The sequence below is a fragment of the Lichenostomus cassidix genome, chromosome 2 (assembly GCF_008360975.1).
Source record: "Lichenostomus cassidix isolate B80296 chromosome 2, HeHo_3.0, whole genome shotgun sequence".
Lineage (NCBI taxonomy): Eukaryota > Metazoa > Chordata > Aves > Passeriformes > Meliphagidae > Lichenostomus > Lichenostomus cassidix.
Window position 1 is genome coordinate 20,593,874 of NC_139482.1, and position 18,421 is coordinate 20,612,294.

General features: G+C 37.8%; 1 protein-coding gene across 2 annotated transcripts in view; it reads left to right on the forward strand.

The window, feature by feature from the left end:
- The first annotated feature begins 316 nt into the window (after positions 1-316).
- Positions 317-18,421, forward strand: part of MINDY3 (MINDY lysine 48 deubiquitinase 3) — a 51,428-nt gene continuing 33,323 nt past the window's right edge. The window contains exons 1-9 of one of the 2 annotated variants that reach the window (XM_085050621.1): positions 367-500; positions 5,281-5,402; positions 7,019-7,098; positions 9,234-9,291; positions 9,721-9,894; positions 13,451-13,502; positions 15,392-15,506; positions 15,936-16,009; positions 16,485-16,564. In XM_085050621.1, coding sequence (XP_084906747.1) covers positions 5,336-5,402; positions 7,019-7,098; positions 9,234-9,291; positions 9,721-9,894; positions 13,451-13,502; positions 15,392-15,506; positions 15,936-16,009; positions 16,485-16,564 — 700 coding nt within the window. In that variant the 5' untranslated portion in view covers positions 367-500; positions 5,281-5,335. Of the gene's footprint in view, positions 501-5,280; positions 5,403-7,018; positions 7,099-9,233; positions 9,292-9,720; positions 9,895-13,450; positions 13,503-15,391; positions 15,507-15,935; positions 16,010-16,484; positions 16,565-18,421 lie in introns of both variants that reach the window. The other variant, XM_085050620.1, reaches the window with a different exon arrangement.

An 18,421-nucleotide genomic window follows, 5' to 3' on the forward strand; every position in this document is an offset into this window, starting at 1 on the left:
CTCGATGATTCAATACTCTAATTCCATCTCCAGCGGTCCCTCCAACCCTACCGGTTCCGCGATTCTGTTTCTGTGAAGGGGGCTGGCACAGCACGCAGCTCCATTTCAGCTGCACACCCCAGGAAGAATTCCAAGAGCGAATACACAACAGCTCGATCTGGGGACCTTTCAGCTCGAGAGGCTTTTCCCTCACACACGCCCTCCGCCCGCCACCCCTCAGAGCAGCGCGCTCCCCACACGCCCCGCGGAAGCAGCGAGGCCTGCCGGGAAGCGGAAGGGCCGCCCGGCCTGCCCGCCCCGCCCCGCCCGCGCGGCCCGCCCCGCCCTCCCTGCCCTGCGCAGGGGCCGCCGGAGCCGCCGGAGCCGCCGCGCCCGCCCGGCCCGGGGCCGCCGCCGCCCCGCCATGTCCGAGGCGGGCCAGGAGCTCGTCCACCTGGTGTGGGGCAAGAAGGCCGGGCCCCGCGGGCTGGCCGACACCATCTTCTGCCGCTGGGCGCAAGGTACTCGCGTGCGCCGTGCCCCGGCCCCGCGCCCCGCCCGGCCCTTCCCGCCCGCCGCCCCGGCCCACCCGCCGGACACACCCGCGGCTGCCCCGCCGCCCCCTGGCTGCGGGTCCGTGTGCCTCAGGGGCGCCGTGCCCTCACCGCTCCTGTCCTGGGGCAGCGGCGCCTCCGCTCTGGCCCACGCGGGAAATGATGCGGCAGCTTCCCCTGCTAAATAATCATTTGGGGTTTTTGCAGCATGGTCGTCTTCAGCCGCAGATCGCCACAGGAGCTTAATAGTGTGTAAAAAAAGGATGTGAATTTCTTAAATGTTGCAACAGTGTCTCATGTCGTGATTTTACGTAGCTTGTGGAAACGAGCATAAGTTGGGCTTTGGTTCTGGTTTTTTTGCGAGGAATATGTGAGTCAGAAATAGACTTAGCAAAAGCGGGGACAGGCTTGGGACACAGAGTCACAGATTTGTTCCTTAAAGTGGTTATTTGGCCGTGGAAGCAGGTGCATGCAAGTATTGGGATGTGTCAAGAGGTACAGCAGCAATAACGCTGGAAGCTGCGGTATTTGCCAGGTGTTTTTTCTATATTGAAGTTATGCAGCCTATGCGTGGTTTCTTCTTGATGGAGACTTGCTGGTGATCCTTAAAAGTGCAATTGCAAGGCTTACCTATAAAAATTATATGCAAGGAATCAGTCTGTGTACCTGCCCTGGCTGAAAGAAGGCCATAATAGCCTTCTGTATAACTTACTCTGAGCTTTAAAGAATTGTGATAATGACCATGAGGTCATGGTAAAGCTACTAATTCCTGGAGAAAATTCGTAAGTGATAGTGGAATTTATAGATTTTTTTTTAAAATGCATCCAGGTCTCAGGGTAAAGTTGCTTGGAACAGAAGTTTCCTTGCCTTGTTTTTTTTTTTTTTTTTTTGTTTGGTTTCTTTTTTTAACCAAGGGTGTTGGCAAATACGTGGTTTCGGTAGATTTATGGTAAAGCCATTGCTTCTCTTAACAAAATTGATTATTGAAATATAATTATTTTCTGAAATACCTCTTTAAGTTTTGTAATGTTTCTGTTTCAGTACAAAGTGCATGCAAAGTCAGAAAAAAGTACTGGTGTTAAAAAGCATAATTATTTCTTTAGTAATATTGAATTTTCACAATTGAAGTTTTAAAGATAATTGGAGAAATATTAGCAGTTTCAACATATTTTGAAATGCGTGTTATACTGCACTGTATGTGTGATCAAGTGAAGGATTAATGGAAAAGGTCTCTGGAGTTCTTAGTGGCTTCTGCAATGAAGCTGCTGTTTCCAGTCTGTCTTTAGGGAAGCTCCTTTGACTATAATGTGTAGTGTATCTGTTCCCTTCTCTATATCCTCCTCAGTATAATCAATTTTGTGTAGCAAAACCCCATGACATTAAGTTAGTCTGTTTGGAGGTCTTGTGCTAAGAATCAAAACAGTCAATTTCAGTCACTTACCTAGTGTAGCTGCAGAATGCTTTCACCAGCTTTCAGTTTCTATTTTGTTGAAAAAGTTCTGCAGCATTTACTTGCTGCAAAGGAGGCCTGTCAACACTGACTCATCAAGATTTGAAAAAAAACAAACCACCAAACAAATATATCAAGCTTCATTATTTCCAAAGACTTGAAAGTTTAAAAGATAGACCCTGTTCCACATAAAGTGTGTAGAAAGCATCAAACAACTAGTTTGCTGTTGGATTTTTTTGTGTTTGTTTTTATTTCTTTTGATTGTAAGGCCAGCACAGGCATTTATTTTAGATACTTGGTGAACATTGTCTGATCCTTTCTCAAATCCTTTGGAAGTTGAGAACTATGATTTTCATTTAGAAGGAAAAGTAGGCAGTAGGGAGAGTGTTGAGGAATGTGAGGCCCATGCCCATCAGTTTCTCAGTAAAGACAGCAGCATTCCAGGTGTCCTGCCATGCACCAAACTTGTTGACCATCATACTCATTTGAAGATGGGCTGATCTGCAACCAGTTAAGAGAACTGACCCAGCATATGTGGATGTGCTGTTGAAAGTTAGTGACAGTAATTCCCTCAGTTTGCTGCATTGGCAACTTTAAATATATTGGTTTTACTCCTGACTTAACAAAGGCATGGCTGCAAAGTTGTTGTGAGGGTTTTAGTGTGGAGGTCTTTACAGAATTGTTTTTCTTTATGATTGCAGCAGAATTTGCAGTTTGAACCTTGTGGATTCCATTTGCCAGAATCCTCAAAGCAGACACAGGAATGTAGTGCAAAACTTCAGTTTGCTCTTCAGTGTTTCCTGGTTTAGATATGATGACTTGGTGAGGAGCTGAGAGGACGACTGAACCCTAAGGAAATATACCTATGTTAAGATTAAATTTCTTCATTGATCCAAGGGGCAAATGTCATGCATAAAACTGCTCTTCAGATCATCTCCAAGGCATGAGGCTTCTTGTCTATCCAATATGAATGTCTGGAATATTTGCACACGCCATCCTTTCAGAATTACATAAGCTGTGTTCTCACTGGTCTCTGTTAAGAAAGACATGGAATGGTCTTCTCAAACAAGCATTTAACTGCAAAAGCATGGTGGGAAGTACATTTTATGTGAATATGGATAACATACAATGTTAAAAGGTCCATTTTATCTGGATTCTCTTCCAGCTACCAGTTGCCTAATTTAGTGGTAGCCTACCAGGTAATTTGTATATGTTCCTCATACCCTTATAGGACTTCCTATCTTTCTATCCACAATCCATTCAGTGGAGTTTTGTTGTGGTATTGCTGTAGTAAATGCTCCTTCCTTTTTGTGGGCAGGAAGATGTTGTTTTGTTTGTTGGGGTTTTTTTTCCCCCACAGAAAATTTTAGAAGTTTCTTTTTACTGTAAGGATACACTTGGAAAACCCAAAGCCACAAGCAAAATGTGTATCGTTCTGTTCCCAGCTAGAGAAAGAATGAAACATTAAGATATATTGTAAACCTTGTGCTTGGGTAATAATGTGTTAGTGTTTCTGTCATGCAGTTCTTGTATTCCAGAAGAGAAAAAGAAATGCACTTCCATGGCTGAGGTCCCTTGGTTTGTTCAGCCTGGAGGAGAGGAGACTGAGGGGAGACCTTATTGTGGCCTTCAACATCCTCACAAGGTGGAGGGGCAGACACTGATCTCTTCACTCTTGAAACCAGTGGTAGGATTCGAGAAAATGGCATGAAGCTGGGTCAAAGGAGGTTTAGGTTGGGTATCAGCAAAAAGTTTGAAAAACCAGAGGGTGGCTGGGCACTGGAACAGGCTCCCTGGGGAAGTGGTCATAGCACCAAGCCTGACAGAGTTCAAGGAGTGTTTGGACAGTGACTCAGGCACATGGTGTGATGCTTGGGGTGTCCTGTGCAGGGACAGGAGTTGGACTCAGTGATCCTTGTGGGTCCCTTCCAACTTAGCATATTCTACACTTCTAGGGCAAATAGTGAATAGCACAGCGTCTTTGTAGCTAGATTGGGTCAGCTAGGGTTTTTCTAATCTGGTTAGAGTTGCATGCTCTTTGCTAGTTTTTTTGTCTCGTTCAGTTAGAATTGGTTCTTGTACAGGAAATACTAAAGAGACATCGCATCTTTTGTGAAATGACAATTATGTATAAGGTGTCTTGGGTGGAAAAAATACTTTTTGGAAATAGGCTAGTAATAAAAGGATGCAGGAAAGTGGTAGAGTAGTCACAGTAGAAGAATGAATGGGTTTCGTAGTGCTTTGGACCATGATGTGGCATTTAGATGAAGGACAAGAGTGAGTTACTAAGTCCTGCGCTGATGTTGGCAAACTGTATGTAGAAGAGGTAAGAATTAAGAGCAAGAAAGAAACATGGACCTTGATAAATGCCAAATGGGGAAATAAGGAGAATAAAACTTTATGTTGTGGGATTATAGTGGACAGGGAAATAAAGACAGATTTCTCAATGTCACTATTGAAGATACTGGGCAATGCACTGACTACCAACAGGAATCTAGATCCAATCCTTCTCCCTGCTGCACTGCCCCAAAAGGTTAAAGCAGCAGAGCAGTTGTGATGTTGAAAAAATTGGGTCAGTGGAGCATTTCATAGGGTTATAAATGACATGGAAGATGTATGGTAATGATACTATTTTATGTTTCTTGCAGGGAAATGATGCTAATTATACTCATGGATAAAAGGCAGACAGATTAATTTACAAAAATTTTATTTTAGCTGCATTACGTCTTTTTTCTTCTTGAAATTTTGTCTTGAGTGAACAGAGCTGTATGATGGATATGAATGGTTAAGAGTGTGAGAGTAAGCAGAAGTGACTCTGGATCAGAGATGCTCATCTTAGTTGGTAGCTTAAAGGGTGGCTGGGCCATTCTTACAAATCATAAGGAAGAGTGTGGGGTTGATGAATGTTTACAGAGATTGCCCAAAATGTGACTGTTGTGGAGGGTTGAAAAGGTAAATAGGTGTGGTTGCAGGCTGAGGTAGACTTGAATCCAGCTGCAGTTCATAATGCAAATTTCTGAAATTTTACCTGAGCTGACTTCCGATTCTGTAGAACTTTGGAAAAAGAGAGCAAGACCATACTGCCTGAAGCCCATTTTTTTGCTTAACAGCTTTTAGAACCTTGATATTTATTAAGTATTGAGCAGAATTTAGGTAATAAGAAGTGTTTCCTCAGGTATCATATATGTGTTTTGCCTGTGGTTGTATTCTGCGAAATTCGGTGCAATATCAGCTTTGCATTGTCTGTGTCAAATTTGTATTCATGCTGGTGGATCACTTGCTGTTTTTTGTTTTTAGGAAGCAATTTTGAAAAACAAGGCAGGGTTAAGCTGAGACAGTTCATGCCTTCTATATGAAGCCTGAAGAATGTGAAGCAAATTCAAGATTTCTAAAGTGTGGTTTAATGGTACCACACCAAAGTATGTTGTTTTTCTGCAGTGACCAAATCATTAAAACAACTAAAAAAGCTCTCTTGTTGCAGTGTGCTTACATGGCATGCAGTAACACTTCAAAGCAGAGGAGTACTTACCTTTTAATATTCTAAGCCTGCACAAACCAATTCAGAAGGTTTAAAGGACTAATGTTATTTCTTAGTAGGGAATGTTAACGGGGAAATGAAATGACATTACTGCAAATTTTGATTAAAGTATGAATTAATGGGGCTTCATTGCTACATCAGGTGATGCCAGATCTGAGTCTTGATATAGGCACCTAGATTTTGGATATAAAATACGTTTGTAATGCACATTTGCACTTGGGGTTAAAAATAAACCTGGAGCCTTCTGTCAGATACTGGGGAAACCCCATGACTACACTGATCCTTTTTAAAACAAAAATGTCATGTTGTTGAGGGACAACTACGGTTCTGTGATGAAATATGGCTTACAAAACATGCAGTAGTCCTTTCTTGCTGCTTGGGATGATGTACTTGCCATGCTGTAGTGTGGGGGGTACATTTCCTCAGTTCAAATTCACATCCAGGGCTTAGAGGTGCTTTTGATATGGCAGCATGTAATCATACAGAATTGGGAAAAGGAGAAATTGTGGGAAAGAAGCACTGAACATTTTTTCTGCTGAGGCTGACACTGTCAGTCTGTGAAAACATGCATGTGTATCCCCTTTCTGCCTGCCCCCACCTGCTTGTGTTTGCTGGTTAGTTGCTGACTACACTTGCATGGTTTCTAAATTACAGTGAACTAGAATTACTTCAGCACAATCTTATCGTTACTTAAAAGGATAATGCAAAACACCACTTGCTGTAAGTTGCCATGTGTCAGCTTCATCAAGGTAATTGCATGTGCATTTGTCCATGAGAAACGAAAGCTATGATTCACCTTATCTTAAAGACAAGTTTAAGGGCAAGGTGGTAATGAAACAATTTTGCAGTAATTGTTCCAGTATTTGCTTTATTATGTGACTGTAAGATAATTCTGAAATACAAATATATTAAAGATGGAGGGAGAAAATAAGTAATGTTGCATCTCAGTAAATGTAGTGTATCTTCTGTGAAAGAACACCATTAAGAGGCTTGATTCAGTAGTTACAAGTGAATATTCAAGCTATTCAGCATATTCCAGTCTTAATAGGATGCAGTGATAGGTCAAAAATGAGATCAGTGGGAGGCATACTGTGCCCTTCATCAGGAATAAAAGCATATCATACATGTTCAGTGAAGATTCAAATATGTAAATTTTTTACATATGTGAGACAATAACACAATTTGAAATTCATTGATAAGAAATAAACTATCATAAAAAGCATGGTTTAAGTAGAAATTCTTTTGTTTAAAACCCTAGGCTGTTGGACCTTTGTGGTCATGATTTAATTGCAGATATAAATAATTGATTTCTGTCCTTTCATCTGTATTCATGACTTCTTCAGATAGTTTAACCATATGCAGTTGCATTGTCAAGGAAACAAAAACCTGATTTTTAAAAGGGAATAAATCAGGTGTCATTTCTGTTAAGGAAGGAGTATACATAAACATGTGCTTGTTTGCATATTTCACTAAATAAAATCTTTTTTCATTTGACAGGATTTGTCTTTAGCGACTCTGAATCAACTGCATTAGAACAATTTGAAGGTGGCCCTTGTGCAGTGATAGCACCTGTGCAGGTAAGATGCCTTTATTATAGGAATGGTTTAAAATTAGTGAGCCTAAAATTTGTTCTTTACATATTTGGAGCTAAAAAAAAAAAAAATGAAAAAAATTGCAGATCAGTTGTATTTTGATTTCATAGTTAGAGCGTGAAGGAGGCAAAATCTCTGTAAAAAGGCAGAAATGGGCATGGGCTGATTTGGAACTATAATTTTGCAGAAGGGCATTTGTTTGAGGAAATGCAGCAGGCTCATCCAAGCAGAAGTAACTTCAAAATCAGGAATGCATTATAAAGGGGAGGAGGAAGAGATCAGATACAAATTTAATCCTAATCCTTTCACATCTCTTTAATTCCCCATTCTTAAGGTTAATATCTGTGTCACAATGCTTTTTTTTTTTTTTGGTAGCTCTGTATTAGAAATATTTGAAGTAGTTGATTTTCAAATCTAACAAGGTTTTCTGTGTAATAAAAGGGGAAAAGTTAAACTTTTAAAGTCATGACTAGCAGAATAATTGAAATATGTCAGGTGAATATATTTTCTTCCTGATCACATGCTTAGGATTTCATTTGGGCTTCAGATATGCACAACCAACTGTGGTTGTGATTTTTTTGTTTTCTTACTGGCTTGTACCTTGCAGGCTGTGCATGCTCTTTGCAATGCTGTTTCTGGGCAGTTCTGACTGCTGGGTGGATCTAGGACCTGTAGGCTGGATGTGTTGTGCTGGAGCAGTTTGTTTAACTGTGACTGCTCTTCATTCTTGTAGGAGCACCTTGTAGGGACAGGCAGGCTTTGAGTCATGGACCAGATTACTTTTTCTGGTAACCTTCTCTTGACTCCTCTTAAACAGATCAGATTCTGCAGGTATGTCTCAGTCTGATTGGAGGCCTTGTCCACTGGTAGGGGACATACTTATGTTGTGTAGCAGAGTGAATCTGATTATGAACTGGAAGGTAACTGGGTCAGACAACTGACACTGTGGAAGTGTTTGCTTCTCTGGTGTGTATAATGTCATAAAACCTCTGCCACTCTAAACCCTGGTCCCACTAAAAGACTTGTACCACAGGAAGAAGCACCATTTGTTCAAATGGCAAACAGTCAATAAAAAACTATTTTATTATGAATTGCACTCTATAATATGGCTGTCTCTAGTTCTGTGCTGTTAAAACCAGATGCAGAGAGTCTGGTCTTTGATGTTAGAATTACAAAGCTTTTATTTGGGGTATTGGAGAGAGTAAAGAGTAGGACCAGCCAGCTCTATAAAGGCAGTGCCAAGTCTTTAACATATCAAATGTTCTTGTAGACAAATGTTTATTTCAGATGATGTGTAGTTAAACTTTCTTGAAATTAAGTAGTTAAAGCATATTTAAAAGTGAATTGAGTTCCCAATAGAGAAGGAGGAAGGGATCAAACAGATCTTGCAGTGCCTGCAGCTGCTGTGAATTACTAGAAGTCTGTGCAAAAGATCTGTAATGGGACAACAGGGTGAGCGTGTCAGGAAAGCAGTGAAAATTGAATCAGCTGTTTTTAAGGAGCTGCAAATACTTGAAATGGCATTTAATAGAGTAATTAGAAAATCCAAGACTGCTTCCCAGAGTTTCTTCTTCCATTGTTCCTTGTCTGTAACTTAGAGCACTTTTCTTTTTCTTTTTTTTTTTAATTTTTAATTGCAGTATTAATGTTGATGATTAATCAAAGCAGGGACATGGAGATGCATAGAATTTTTTTAACCTGATCTGCAGGTTATGATTTGCAATGGTTGGAAGAGGTGGGCTTGTTAACTATTAAAGGGGTTTGTCTTAGTGACTAGAAATGTCTTGTACTACTGATCAGTTCTACTGAAAAATGTTTGTGCCTCCATTGCTGCAGTCCTGTGAGGCTGGGAATGTACATGTCAATATGCACTATGTGTATTTGAAGTGTACTTGAGGTTCAAACTCAATAATGTTGAATGTAATTATGAAGCCACCTTTGTAGTTGGTTTGATGAGGAAAAGTCAGTAAACAGGGGATGCTCAGAGCCTTGTACTGAATGATGAGCAGCTTGAAACTCTTCTAATAACATACAAAAATGCTTCACTGTAGAGCTTGTGACATAATGTAATATTGGTGTTATCTTGTATTTTCATATTATTTTATTCTTTGATAACAAAGGCATTCCTTTTGAAGAGGCTTTTTACCAGTGAAAAGTCTACCTGGAGAGACTGTCCAGGTACTGAGACCTCTTTTTTTTTTTTCCCCCCTCATAATTTCTCCATTTTATTTATTTGTAAAGCATGTCTTAGTTCAAAGGATTTCAAATATTTCATGCTTACTTTATGTGTGCTTCCATACCATATATATACTACATGCTTCGGAGCTCCTGTATGTAAGGTCTATGTTTGTCCTTAATACTAGTGTTTTATAAATATTTAATTGAAATCCCTTATTAAGAAAGGGAATGGGTTAGAAATCCCATAAAATCACATTTTTCTAAAGACAGCTTTATACTCTTTGGTCCAAAGAGTAATTAACATTAGTAATTAATGAGATAAAAGTCATAATTACTTAGATAAGCATTAATGTATAAAAAAGATACTAGTAGCTTATATATGACAGTGGTTACCAGCAACTAAACTCACGCAGGTTTCTGATCTTTCAGAAGAGGAGCAGAAGAACCTTCTCTGTCACACATTATGTGATATTTTGGAAATGGCTTGCTCTGATAATTCTGAGTCATACTGTCTGGCAACATGGATAAGAGGAAAAACAGCTGAAGAAACTGCTAGTATTTCTGAAAGTCCTGCAGAATCCAGTCATCAAGAGGAACAGCCTTGTAAGATGTATTTCTATGCTAAATTACTCAGCACTTAGTGAAGTATTACATAGTTTGTGAGGGACCACTGCCTTTTTATTAATTCGCAGATGGGAGTTTTGCCTCTGTGATTCTATTAGCAAAAGACGGATTTTTGTCTGTTGTAATTAGAAGCACTGATCCTTTTTGTTGAAAGGAATGTGCTCTCTGTCATTGGAGTTCTAACATACGTGTTTCTTGGAATTTCATAAATTTCCGTAATCTTCAATTTTATTTTGTAATTTATTGAGACCTGATATATCTTTAATTTTGAAACATCTTAAGTTAAGTATGCTTCGTAACACTGAAAGAATACTTTAACTTGTTGCTTGTTGCTTTAGAAGTTTTTGCAGGAAATTCTCCAATACTTCACTTATTCTAAAATATTCTGGATCCCCTGTTATGGAGAAGTAACGTTTTTCCATTTGTCTGATTCTGTGAGGTACCAAACAGTTTAAATCACCTTCTGGTAAATTATCAGAATATTTTTGTAGGTTAGAATTTTTCAGTTGCCTGTTTTTGCACATGTCTTGATTCCTTCATTAGTTACTGACATCACGGATCCAGAGAACGTCATCTGTTGCACTAAGATGAGGCATCCAGTCATATCTAACTATTGCAGAGCCAGTGACATGGAAAGTTTATCTGTGCACATATGCACAGAGAGTTGTATGTATTAATTTTTTAATGGGAGAAATCTAATGTGTTAAAAGATAAGCTTCTTTTTCTTTTAGTTTTTGTTCGCAATGTGTCCCTTAAGAAGTGAAAAAATCTTCACATGAGAACAGGTTGGTTATAGAGGTGCCATCTTTTGATAGAAGGAATATGTTATTCATCAGTTTGTGGCAAAACTACAAAGTAAGAATTGTACAAATAGATTTGTGCATTCTCAGCTAGTTACAGCAATTTGTAGTGCTGGTGCCCTTTGTTACAAGTCATCTTCATCTGCTTATTGCAAGTGCTGCATGTGCATTAGAAGGCTCAAAAAATAATAATTAAAATGTTATTTCATTGAAAAAACAGAAGGTCAGCGCATAAGAGTTCCAAAGTGAGAATTTTTTTAAGAAAAAGTGTTATACAGAAAGTTGTATCTGCAACCTTTCCGTAATAAAAATAATCTTCCTTTGCCAGATAAAGGAGTCGTAACTCTGAAATCCCTAATTTCTGTGCGTTTTTCAGTTGTCTCTCAAGCTCTTGCTAATGGTGTGAACTTTGCTTTGAAGAGAAAGTGAAGCAGAGCCTAGTTATCTACAGGATCTTACTGTTTTTTCATGAATTGCCTTGTTCCAAAGGACTTTTATCTGCAGAAAATGTTCAACAGTCTTTTTAAACACACACACAGTTAATAATTACTCTCAACACTGTCACGAACTAATCCATTCTATTACATAACTACATTTCTCATGTTTCTGTACAAGTCTTCAAGTTCTGCCTGACTTGTCCTTAATAACATGGCATGTGCTCAAGGAAGACCAGGATACATTCACTATGTACAACCTGCTTGTGTCATGGGCAATGTTAATCTCTTTCATTGTTTCTATATTACGTTCCCTTCTAGACACTGAATGCACCTCTCATATGTACAGTATTTTGCCTTCTATGTATAATGCAATGTACAATACACGTTTAAGATATGTTAGTCAGGTTTGGGCTTTTTTCCCTTTCCTCTGTCCTGCTATTTAACTGTAAACCATCTTCTTAATCTGGTTAGGGGCGGGACAAAGATGTTGAGGAGAAGATACTGTGAGTAATGCAGAGTTGTGTAACTGCTAGTGCAAAGGAATACATTTATTTCTTGCTTGACTGCTGTACTCAATAAAAATAGAAACTGGCATTGTCATAGTTGATAGGACTTAAGAGATGAGTCGGGTGAGCAGGGAGTGTTACAGATACAGTTCCATATGGCAGGCTATTTGGGAATTGAAAATGGGGATATGTTTGTAATAAAACCATGAAATATGGCTAGACACAGCATGATAGAGTATCATTTTAAAGAGTTTCTATATAATTGTATTTCTCATACATCTCATGTTCTCTTCCTGTTCATTCTTTTTCGTTCCACTAAGCACTGTCTTTATTTAGCATTGTTTGGGTTATGTATAGCTCTACTTCTCTTTAGAATTTCTACTTCGTTCCCTTTATTTCAAATAGTCATTCTCTTAGCATTTCACTCTGTTCTTTAGTAACAGAATGAAACTGCCTATCATCCTGCTGCGTGAACAAAAGGTGGATTCGAGCACACTTACTGAATGCAATAGCATTTTTCATCTGCTTTTGTGGTGTACAGCAGTGACTTGTTGGCCATGCATTGGCTTTAGTAGTGCAAGTTCCCAGGTTCAAAGATTGCTTTATATGAGTTAGTCCCTCTAACTTTCTGCTTATAAAAACATGTGCTCTTCAAGCAAGGTTAGTTTCTGCAGCATTTTCTGCAATTTAGATTAAGTTAGATTTTACAAAAATGTCTTGAAAATACATTCTTTTAAGTCCATTTTTGCTCTTGGTAGCCTAATTTAAGCAATTCCTTGCAGTTATTCAAGTGACAAAAGCTAAACATTTAAGACTGCTGCTGTATTTCTGAAGTAGAAAATTAAAGTATTCTGTTGCTTGAGAATCAGTTGTATTTGCATATAGGGCAAATCAAGTGCATCTTTTAAAATACAATCAGAATGGGCATAAAAAGCCTTTTCTGGAATTCTGGTGGAAATAATTGCTAGTATTAGCCCTAACGGCTTCAGGTCTTAACCGAATTGTATGCAGTCAAATTCAGTAGCTAGGTGATCAGACATTGCTTAAGTATTCAGCATCAAGTGGCATCTATCAGAAGGCAGATCTCTCTGTTTTATGTATTGTTCTACTAGCAGAAAGATACAGAAAGGAAAAAAGAAAGGTATAAAGCCTGTGTTGAACTTGGGAAGACACGAATGCTGTATTTTTTTATGTCTTAGATGCAACAGTAATTTGAAAGGTTGTTTATCTGTTATTGAAAGAAAACAACAAGAACTTATTTAAAAACAGTGTGTAACACTGTGTAGAATAATTCTACTTTTTTGTTTACAATAAATAAGCGTTAAAGGGAAAAAAACAACTAAATTTCAATAACAGAAGTGTATATTTGAAGAAAAAATACAGCTTACCTACAGTGATAAAATGATCCAAATAATTATGCTTGCTTTTCTAGGTAATAGTATTTCTTGTTGACCTGCAAAATATCTATAGTATGCATATGCTTGGTGACTTTTGTGAGAGCCACATTTTGTACAAAATCAACAGCTTAGTATTTGACAAATATTTCCAAGACTACACACTCCAGTGGCTTTGTGCTTTTAATTAATTGATTAGTCCAAACAGAAATGTTCTCACTAATTTGTATGGTGGAATCTTAATGTTGCAGTAAATTAGTTTATACTAATCAGTTAAATTTAAATGTCAAGGGAGGATTAAAAATATAATTAGAGCTTGAAAGTTTACTAGCTTGCTGTGTGTATCTTGTGTCATTTTTTTGCCATGTGTAGTGCTGAAAAGTGTCTCTTGTGTATAGCTGCCTTGGCTGTCGAAGAGCTTGGCTTTGAGCGATTTCATGCATTAATTCAGTAAGTAATATGTTGGAACATTTAAAATACAATATTTTGAAGTTACACTAATATTCACAGGCCTGAAAGGGATATGCTGAGAAACTTTTTGTGTGTTACTCATTGGGTTAAACTTGGTTTTCAAGTTTTGTTTTGGGGGTTTTTCTTTGCATTTTTACAATTTAAAATGGAATGTTATTTTGAGCATAAGTATTAGGCTTTAAAATAAAACTGAAGCAATGTAATGTGCGAAATTGGTTAGATAGTTCGTGCATTTCAAGTATATGAACACAGCTAATCAAGATTCATGTTTAAGTTAAAGATGTTAATCCTCAATAGTTATGTAATGTCATCTAGTATTTTTCCTGATTTGAGATATCATAAGAAACATTTATTAAAATGTTTCATTTACAAGACCGATTTTTGTTTCATGCTTTAAATTCTGTTCTTTTTTTTTGGGGGTGTAAACGCAGAGCTCATGTTGCTAGTGAGTTTATATTTAAAGGTAGCAGCCTTTTATTTTCACAGTGAACAGTTGGCTACATTTTATACAAATCAATCCCCAGAGAGGAAATAAAGAGCAGAAGAATTCCAAAAAACACCTGAGATGGAAAATGTTGCTAATGAGAACTGAAAAAACTCCATCTTATTTTATCAGTAGTAATTGTAGTTTATTTCTAAGCCCATTGTCATATAAGGAAATAAGAAAGAGGAGAATAAAAAAATTTTTCATAACCTTATCTGATCAAAACACTAATTTCCTGCCTTCCTCTCCTGCTCACCCCCTCAATCTTTGGACTTGTGGTACCCACTTAATTTTTTTGTGTTGTTCTCACTGGGATTAAATGCTCTGGCATTTGCCTTTAGATATCAAATGGATTTCAGAACTGGCTTTGTCTTGCATACCTTATATGCCATGTGTACTCTACTGATAAAGAAAGGATGTTTAAAAATCAAGTATTAGCCAGAGTAAATCCATCTATGGATATATTTTTGTAGATGTTTGTTTCTTTTTTAGCTTACTAAAGTTTACTAAAAGTGTGCAAGAAATCAGAAAGAAAATAATATACCTGTTTTTGTAAGATAAGCACAGACTATGATCTAGTTTGAATGACTCAATAAAAACTAATGTTCGTGTTCTGAAATGTAGTGTTTAGCTCTAACTATCCAAGAAATTGAAAGTGTATTGCTTCACTGGAATACTGATTAATTTCTTCCTTTCCTTGGTTTTTATTTGTTTTTTTCTTTTTAAACATACAATCAGATGGTGCTACGTTATCATCCAGGCAGTTATCATATTATGCAACCAGATAGTGTCCCAAATGTTAGTGTACTACTGCTCAATGTTTTGAACAATTTGTTTTTTCCAGAGCTAGAGTCTAACAAAGTCAGATTCTTATGGGAAATATACTAGCTTCTTCCAAAGCCTGGGAGATAGTCTTACCTGGTTAAGCAGAAGCATTTTTCCTCCATTGTTTATGGGCCGAATGTATTTCAGAACACCGTGCAATGCAAATGTTATTTTGGTGACATACAGTCTATTTGCAATTTCAGTAACAGTGTTTTATGGAATTACAGTGGTGGTGCAAGCGACTCAGCTCTATCACACATGTATGTAAATTTATGATTAGTGTTTACATATAAAAATTGTTCATTCTTGCGTTTTGCTTCGGTATTATTTATCATCTTCAGATGGATTAATACCAATGACTTTATGGCAGCTACAGTAACTCCTGAAGAGCTGCTGTTGTCATACTGTATATTAACACCAGATGTGTTCTACTTGTACTTTGACATTTTCATGTTAGGTGTTAGTAGTTCTTGGTTGTGCTTTGTGGCACTATTCTAATGCTTCATCTAAATACATATTTCTTTTCTATTGTTTGTTCGTTATTGTTTTTTGTCTTTAGCAAACGAGCATTCAAAAGCTTCCCTGAACTGAAGGATGCAGTTTGGGATCAATATTCAGCATGGACAAACAGATTTGGAGTATTGCTCTTTCTGTATTCTGTAATACTGACAAAGGTTTGTGGGTTGCTTGATGTATTTTGTGGGTGGTTTTTATTTATTTGTTAAGAGAAAGTTTGATCATGTAACCCTTTTTCTGTAAAAGGTGAACAATAAACTGATGAACTAAATCACGTCCAGATAAATGGATGAAATGGTATCTTCATCTGTGTTGCAGTAGAGTTCCACCCTAAAAATTTGAAAGGCTAAGTCCTTTGAATTTTTTTGCTTTGGTTTGTCTTTTTTGATCTGGGAGAATTACACATTTTGAAAACATCTTTCCTTCCAAGATGTTTGAAAACATCTTCTTTTGAAGAGAAAGCAGCCAGTTTAGTTATCAATTCATGTAAAAACATCAGCCTCCCAGTGTTTTACTGTTGCATTCTGTTGTGTAAGTGTTGCAATTCATTCCTTAAGATAGAAAAAGTGTTTGTAATTTTTCTGCAGGGTATTGAAAACATAAAAAATGAAATTGAAGATGCCTCGGAGCCATTGATAGATCCTGTTTATGGTCATGGAAGGTAAGCTGCAAAATAGGTTTGCTACCACTTAAAATAGATGTGCGGGCTAATTCTTTATGTTTTATGTAACTGATCATTCTTTTATGAAATTACTGACATTAAAGGAAAGATTAAATTATAACTTTAAAATAACTAAAAGCAACACTGAAAAGTGTGCCTTTTTCGCTGCTAACTCCATTTAGCAAATCAATTCTGAGGAAATGCTTCTGTTCTTGCTGAATTTTCAGAAGAATAATTTTTAAATTCGGGGCTACATTTCTATATCAAGTTTGTGTTTGAAAGAGTGGAGATGATAATTGGCATTGCTGAACTACAAATACACACTAGTTAATGGAAAATAGTTACAAAATGTCTGCTTGACTGTGTAAATAATCCAATAATTTTTTAATTTGCTACAGATAACCACTTTTTTGAAAATAAATTATATGCCCCTTTTATTTTCTTATGTCTTACATAATTTCTTTCTGTTACATAGCCAAAGTTTGATTAATCTGTTGTTGACGGGACATGCTGTTTCTAACGTGTGGGATGGAGACAGAGAATGTTCAGGAATGAGTAAGTTGATTCTAGTTTATGCTTGTTCATAATTTTTATGTACTTTGAGATGCTGACCTATAGATTTGGAATACATTCCATTTCTGTTTTGTTAGTCTCCTTGGTTACTGCCCTTTGACTCCAGTAGACTTCAAATGGAAATAAAACATCTTTGCAAAGAATTGCTGCTCTTAATATCAGTGAATACAGGATTGGCAGGTACAAGTTGAACATAGGAGTTACCTGATGACTTGGATGATGGAAGGAAGTGTGCAGTCTGCAATTTGGGGAGTTTGAAGACAGGGCCACTATTCAGAGCAGCCACATCAATCTAGAGAAATGAACTGACAGTAGCCTCCTGAAACTCACCCAAGTCCTACACCCAGGCTGCAATAAGCCCATGCAACAGCACAGGGCATCACTGGCTGGCTGGGAAGCAGCTTTGTGGAAAAGGACCCGAGGCCCATGTGGGCAGTGAGCTGCACTCAGTCACTGATGGGTCCTTCTGGCAAAGAAGGGAAGCTGCATCATGGGCTGTGCTGGAGGGTAACCAGCAGCTGGAGAGAAATGGTGGTTCTTTCCCTCTATCTGGCACTTGAGGGACAACCTCTAGAGTCGTGGGTCCAGTTTTTGGCTCCCCAGTGCAGGAAAGACATTTACATAATGGAGGAGGAGTGGAAGTTCACCAAGATGATCAGGTAGCTTTTATGTTTTTTGCATTTCATTTTACAAATACAGATTATATGAAAGCAGGAACAGTTTGAACTGTGGTAATGTTCACATCTTCTCTTCCACTGCTATAAAATCCATCTCAGGTTTATCAGCATGTTTCTTACAATTATTTTCCATCATCTAAATAAGCACCAAAAATGCTTACTTGAATTGAGGTTGGAGACAGTTCCATGCAAGACCTGAACTAAAATGCTGTGGTTTGAGAACGAACAAGTAGTATACTGTCCTTTGAGACATCTTAGACTTGCACTTGGTTATGATTCCATGCAGCCTATATTTGCAGGCTTTTACAGAATGTCATTTGGATATTGAACTTCTCTGACATTGTTGTCATTTATCCCCCATTTCTAACTGAAATTTGTTTCAATTAGCCTTCCTGTTTTTTTCTGTATGTTCTCCTCAGTATTTTTAATTTTCATTTTTTCGTTTATCAGTCTGAATTTCTAGATTATGATCGATCAAACAATCTGAATTGTTCGTGCAGCTTTTCTTTACATTAGGATAATTTGCTGTTCCACAATTCAGTATATTGATTTTGAAAACTGTGAGTTCATTCCCTTGTGTGCCTTTGAGATTATCTTCCTGGTAGGCCTTATTTCTTAGTTATCCAAGGTGGATTTTTTTCCTTTTCTGAGAATGCTGAACTTGCTTTGGGTGCAGTAATAGTCTGCATTTAGGTTCTCAGTCAGTTCGGCCCTAAAAACCTAGAACCAGAACTCCCATAGAGTCCTGTCTCTTTTTGTGGGCAGTGGAGGAGCAGAAAATGATCTTCAGTACTTCTTAAGGATCTGGTATTATGCGTCCTGTTAGATTTTTCTGAGCAGTTGAGTAGTTGGACATTACTATTGGGAGCCCTCCATTTTCTTGAAGGCCTTGGATAATTATAGTCAAAACCTGATTATTCACTGTCTTAAGTCTATAGTGGTATCTGTTACCAAGTGATTTGTGTAGTTGATCAAAAAGAAAGATAAAGAACAGCTGGTACTGTTCACGGCTTCTTAGGCAAGACTGAATTTTGGATGCATTGTCACATTTTCTTTATCTAAAAATCATTTTTGTCCTCTATTCTTCGATCGTTGCTCTTGGATTTTGTTTGTCTTTGTCTGTAACCTTCAGCTTGTTTCCTGTCAATGCTTATGAGCTTTT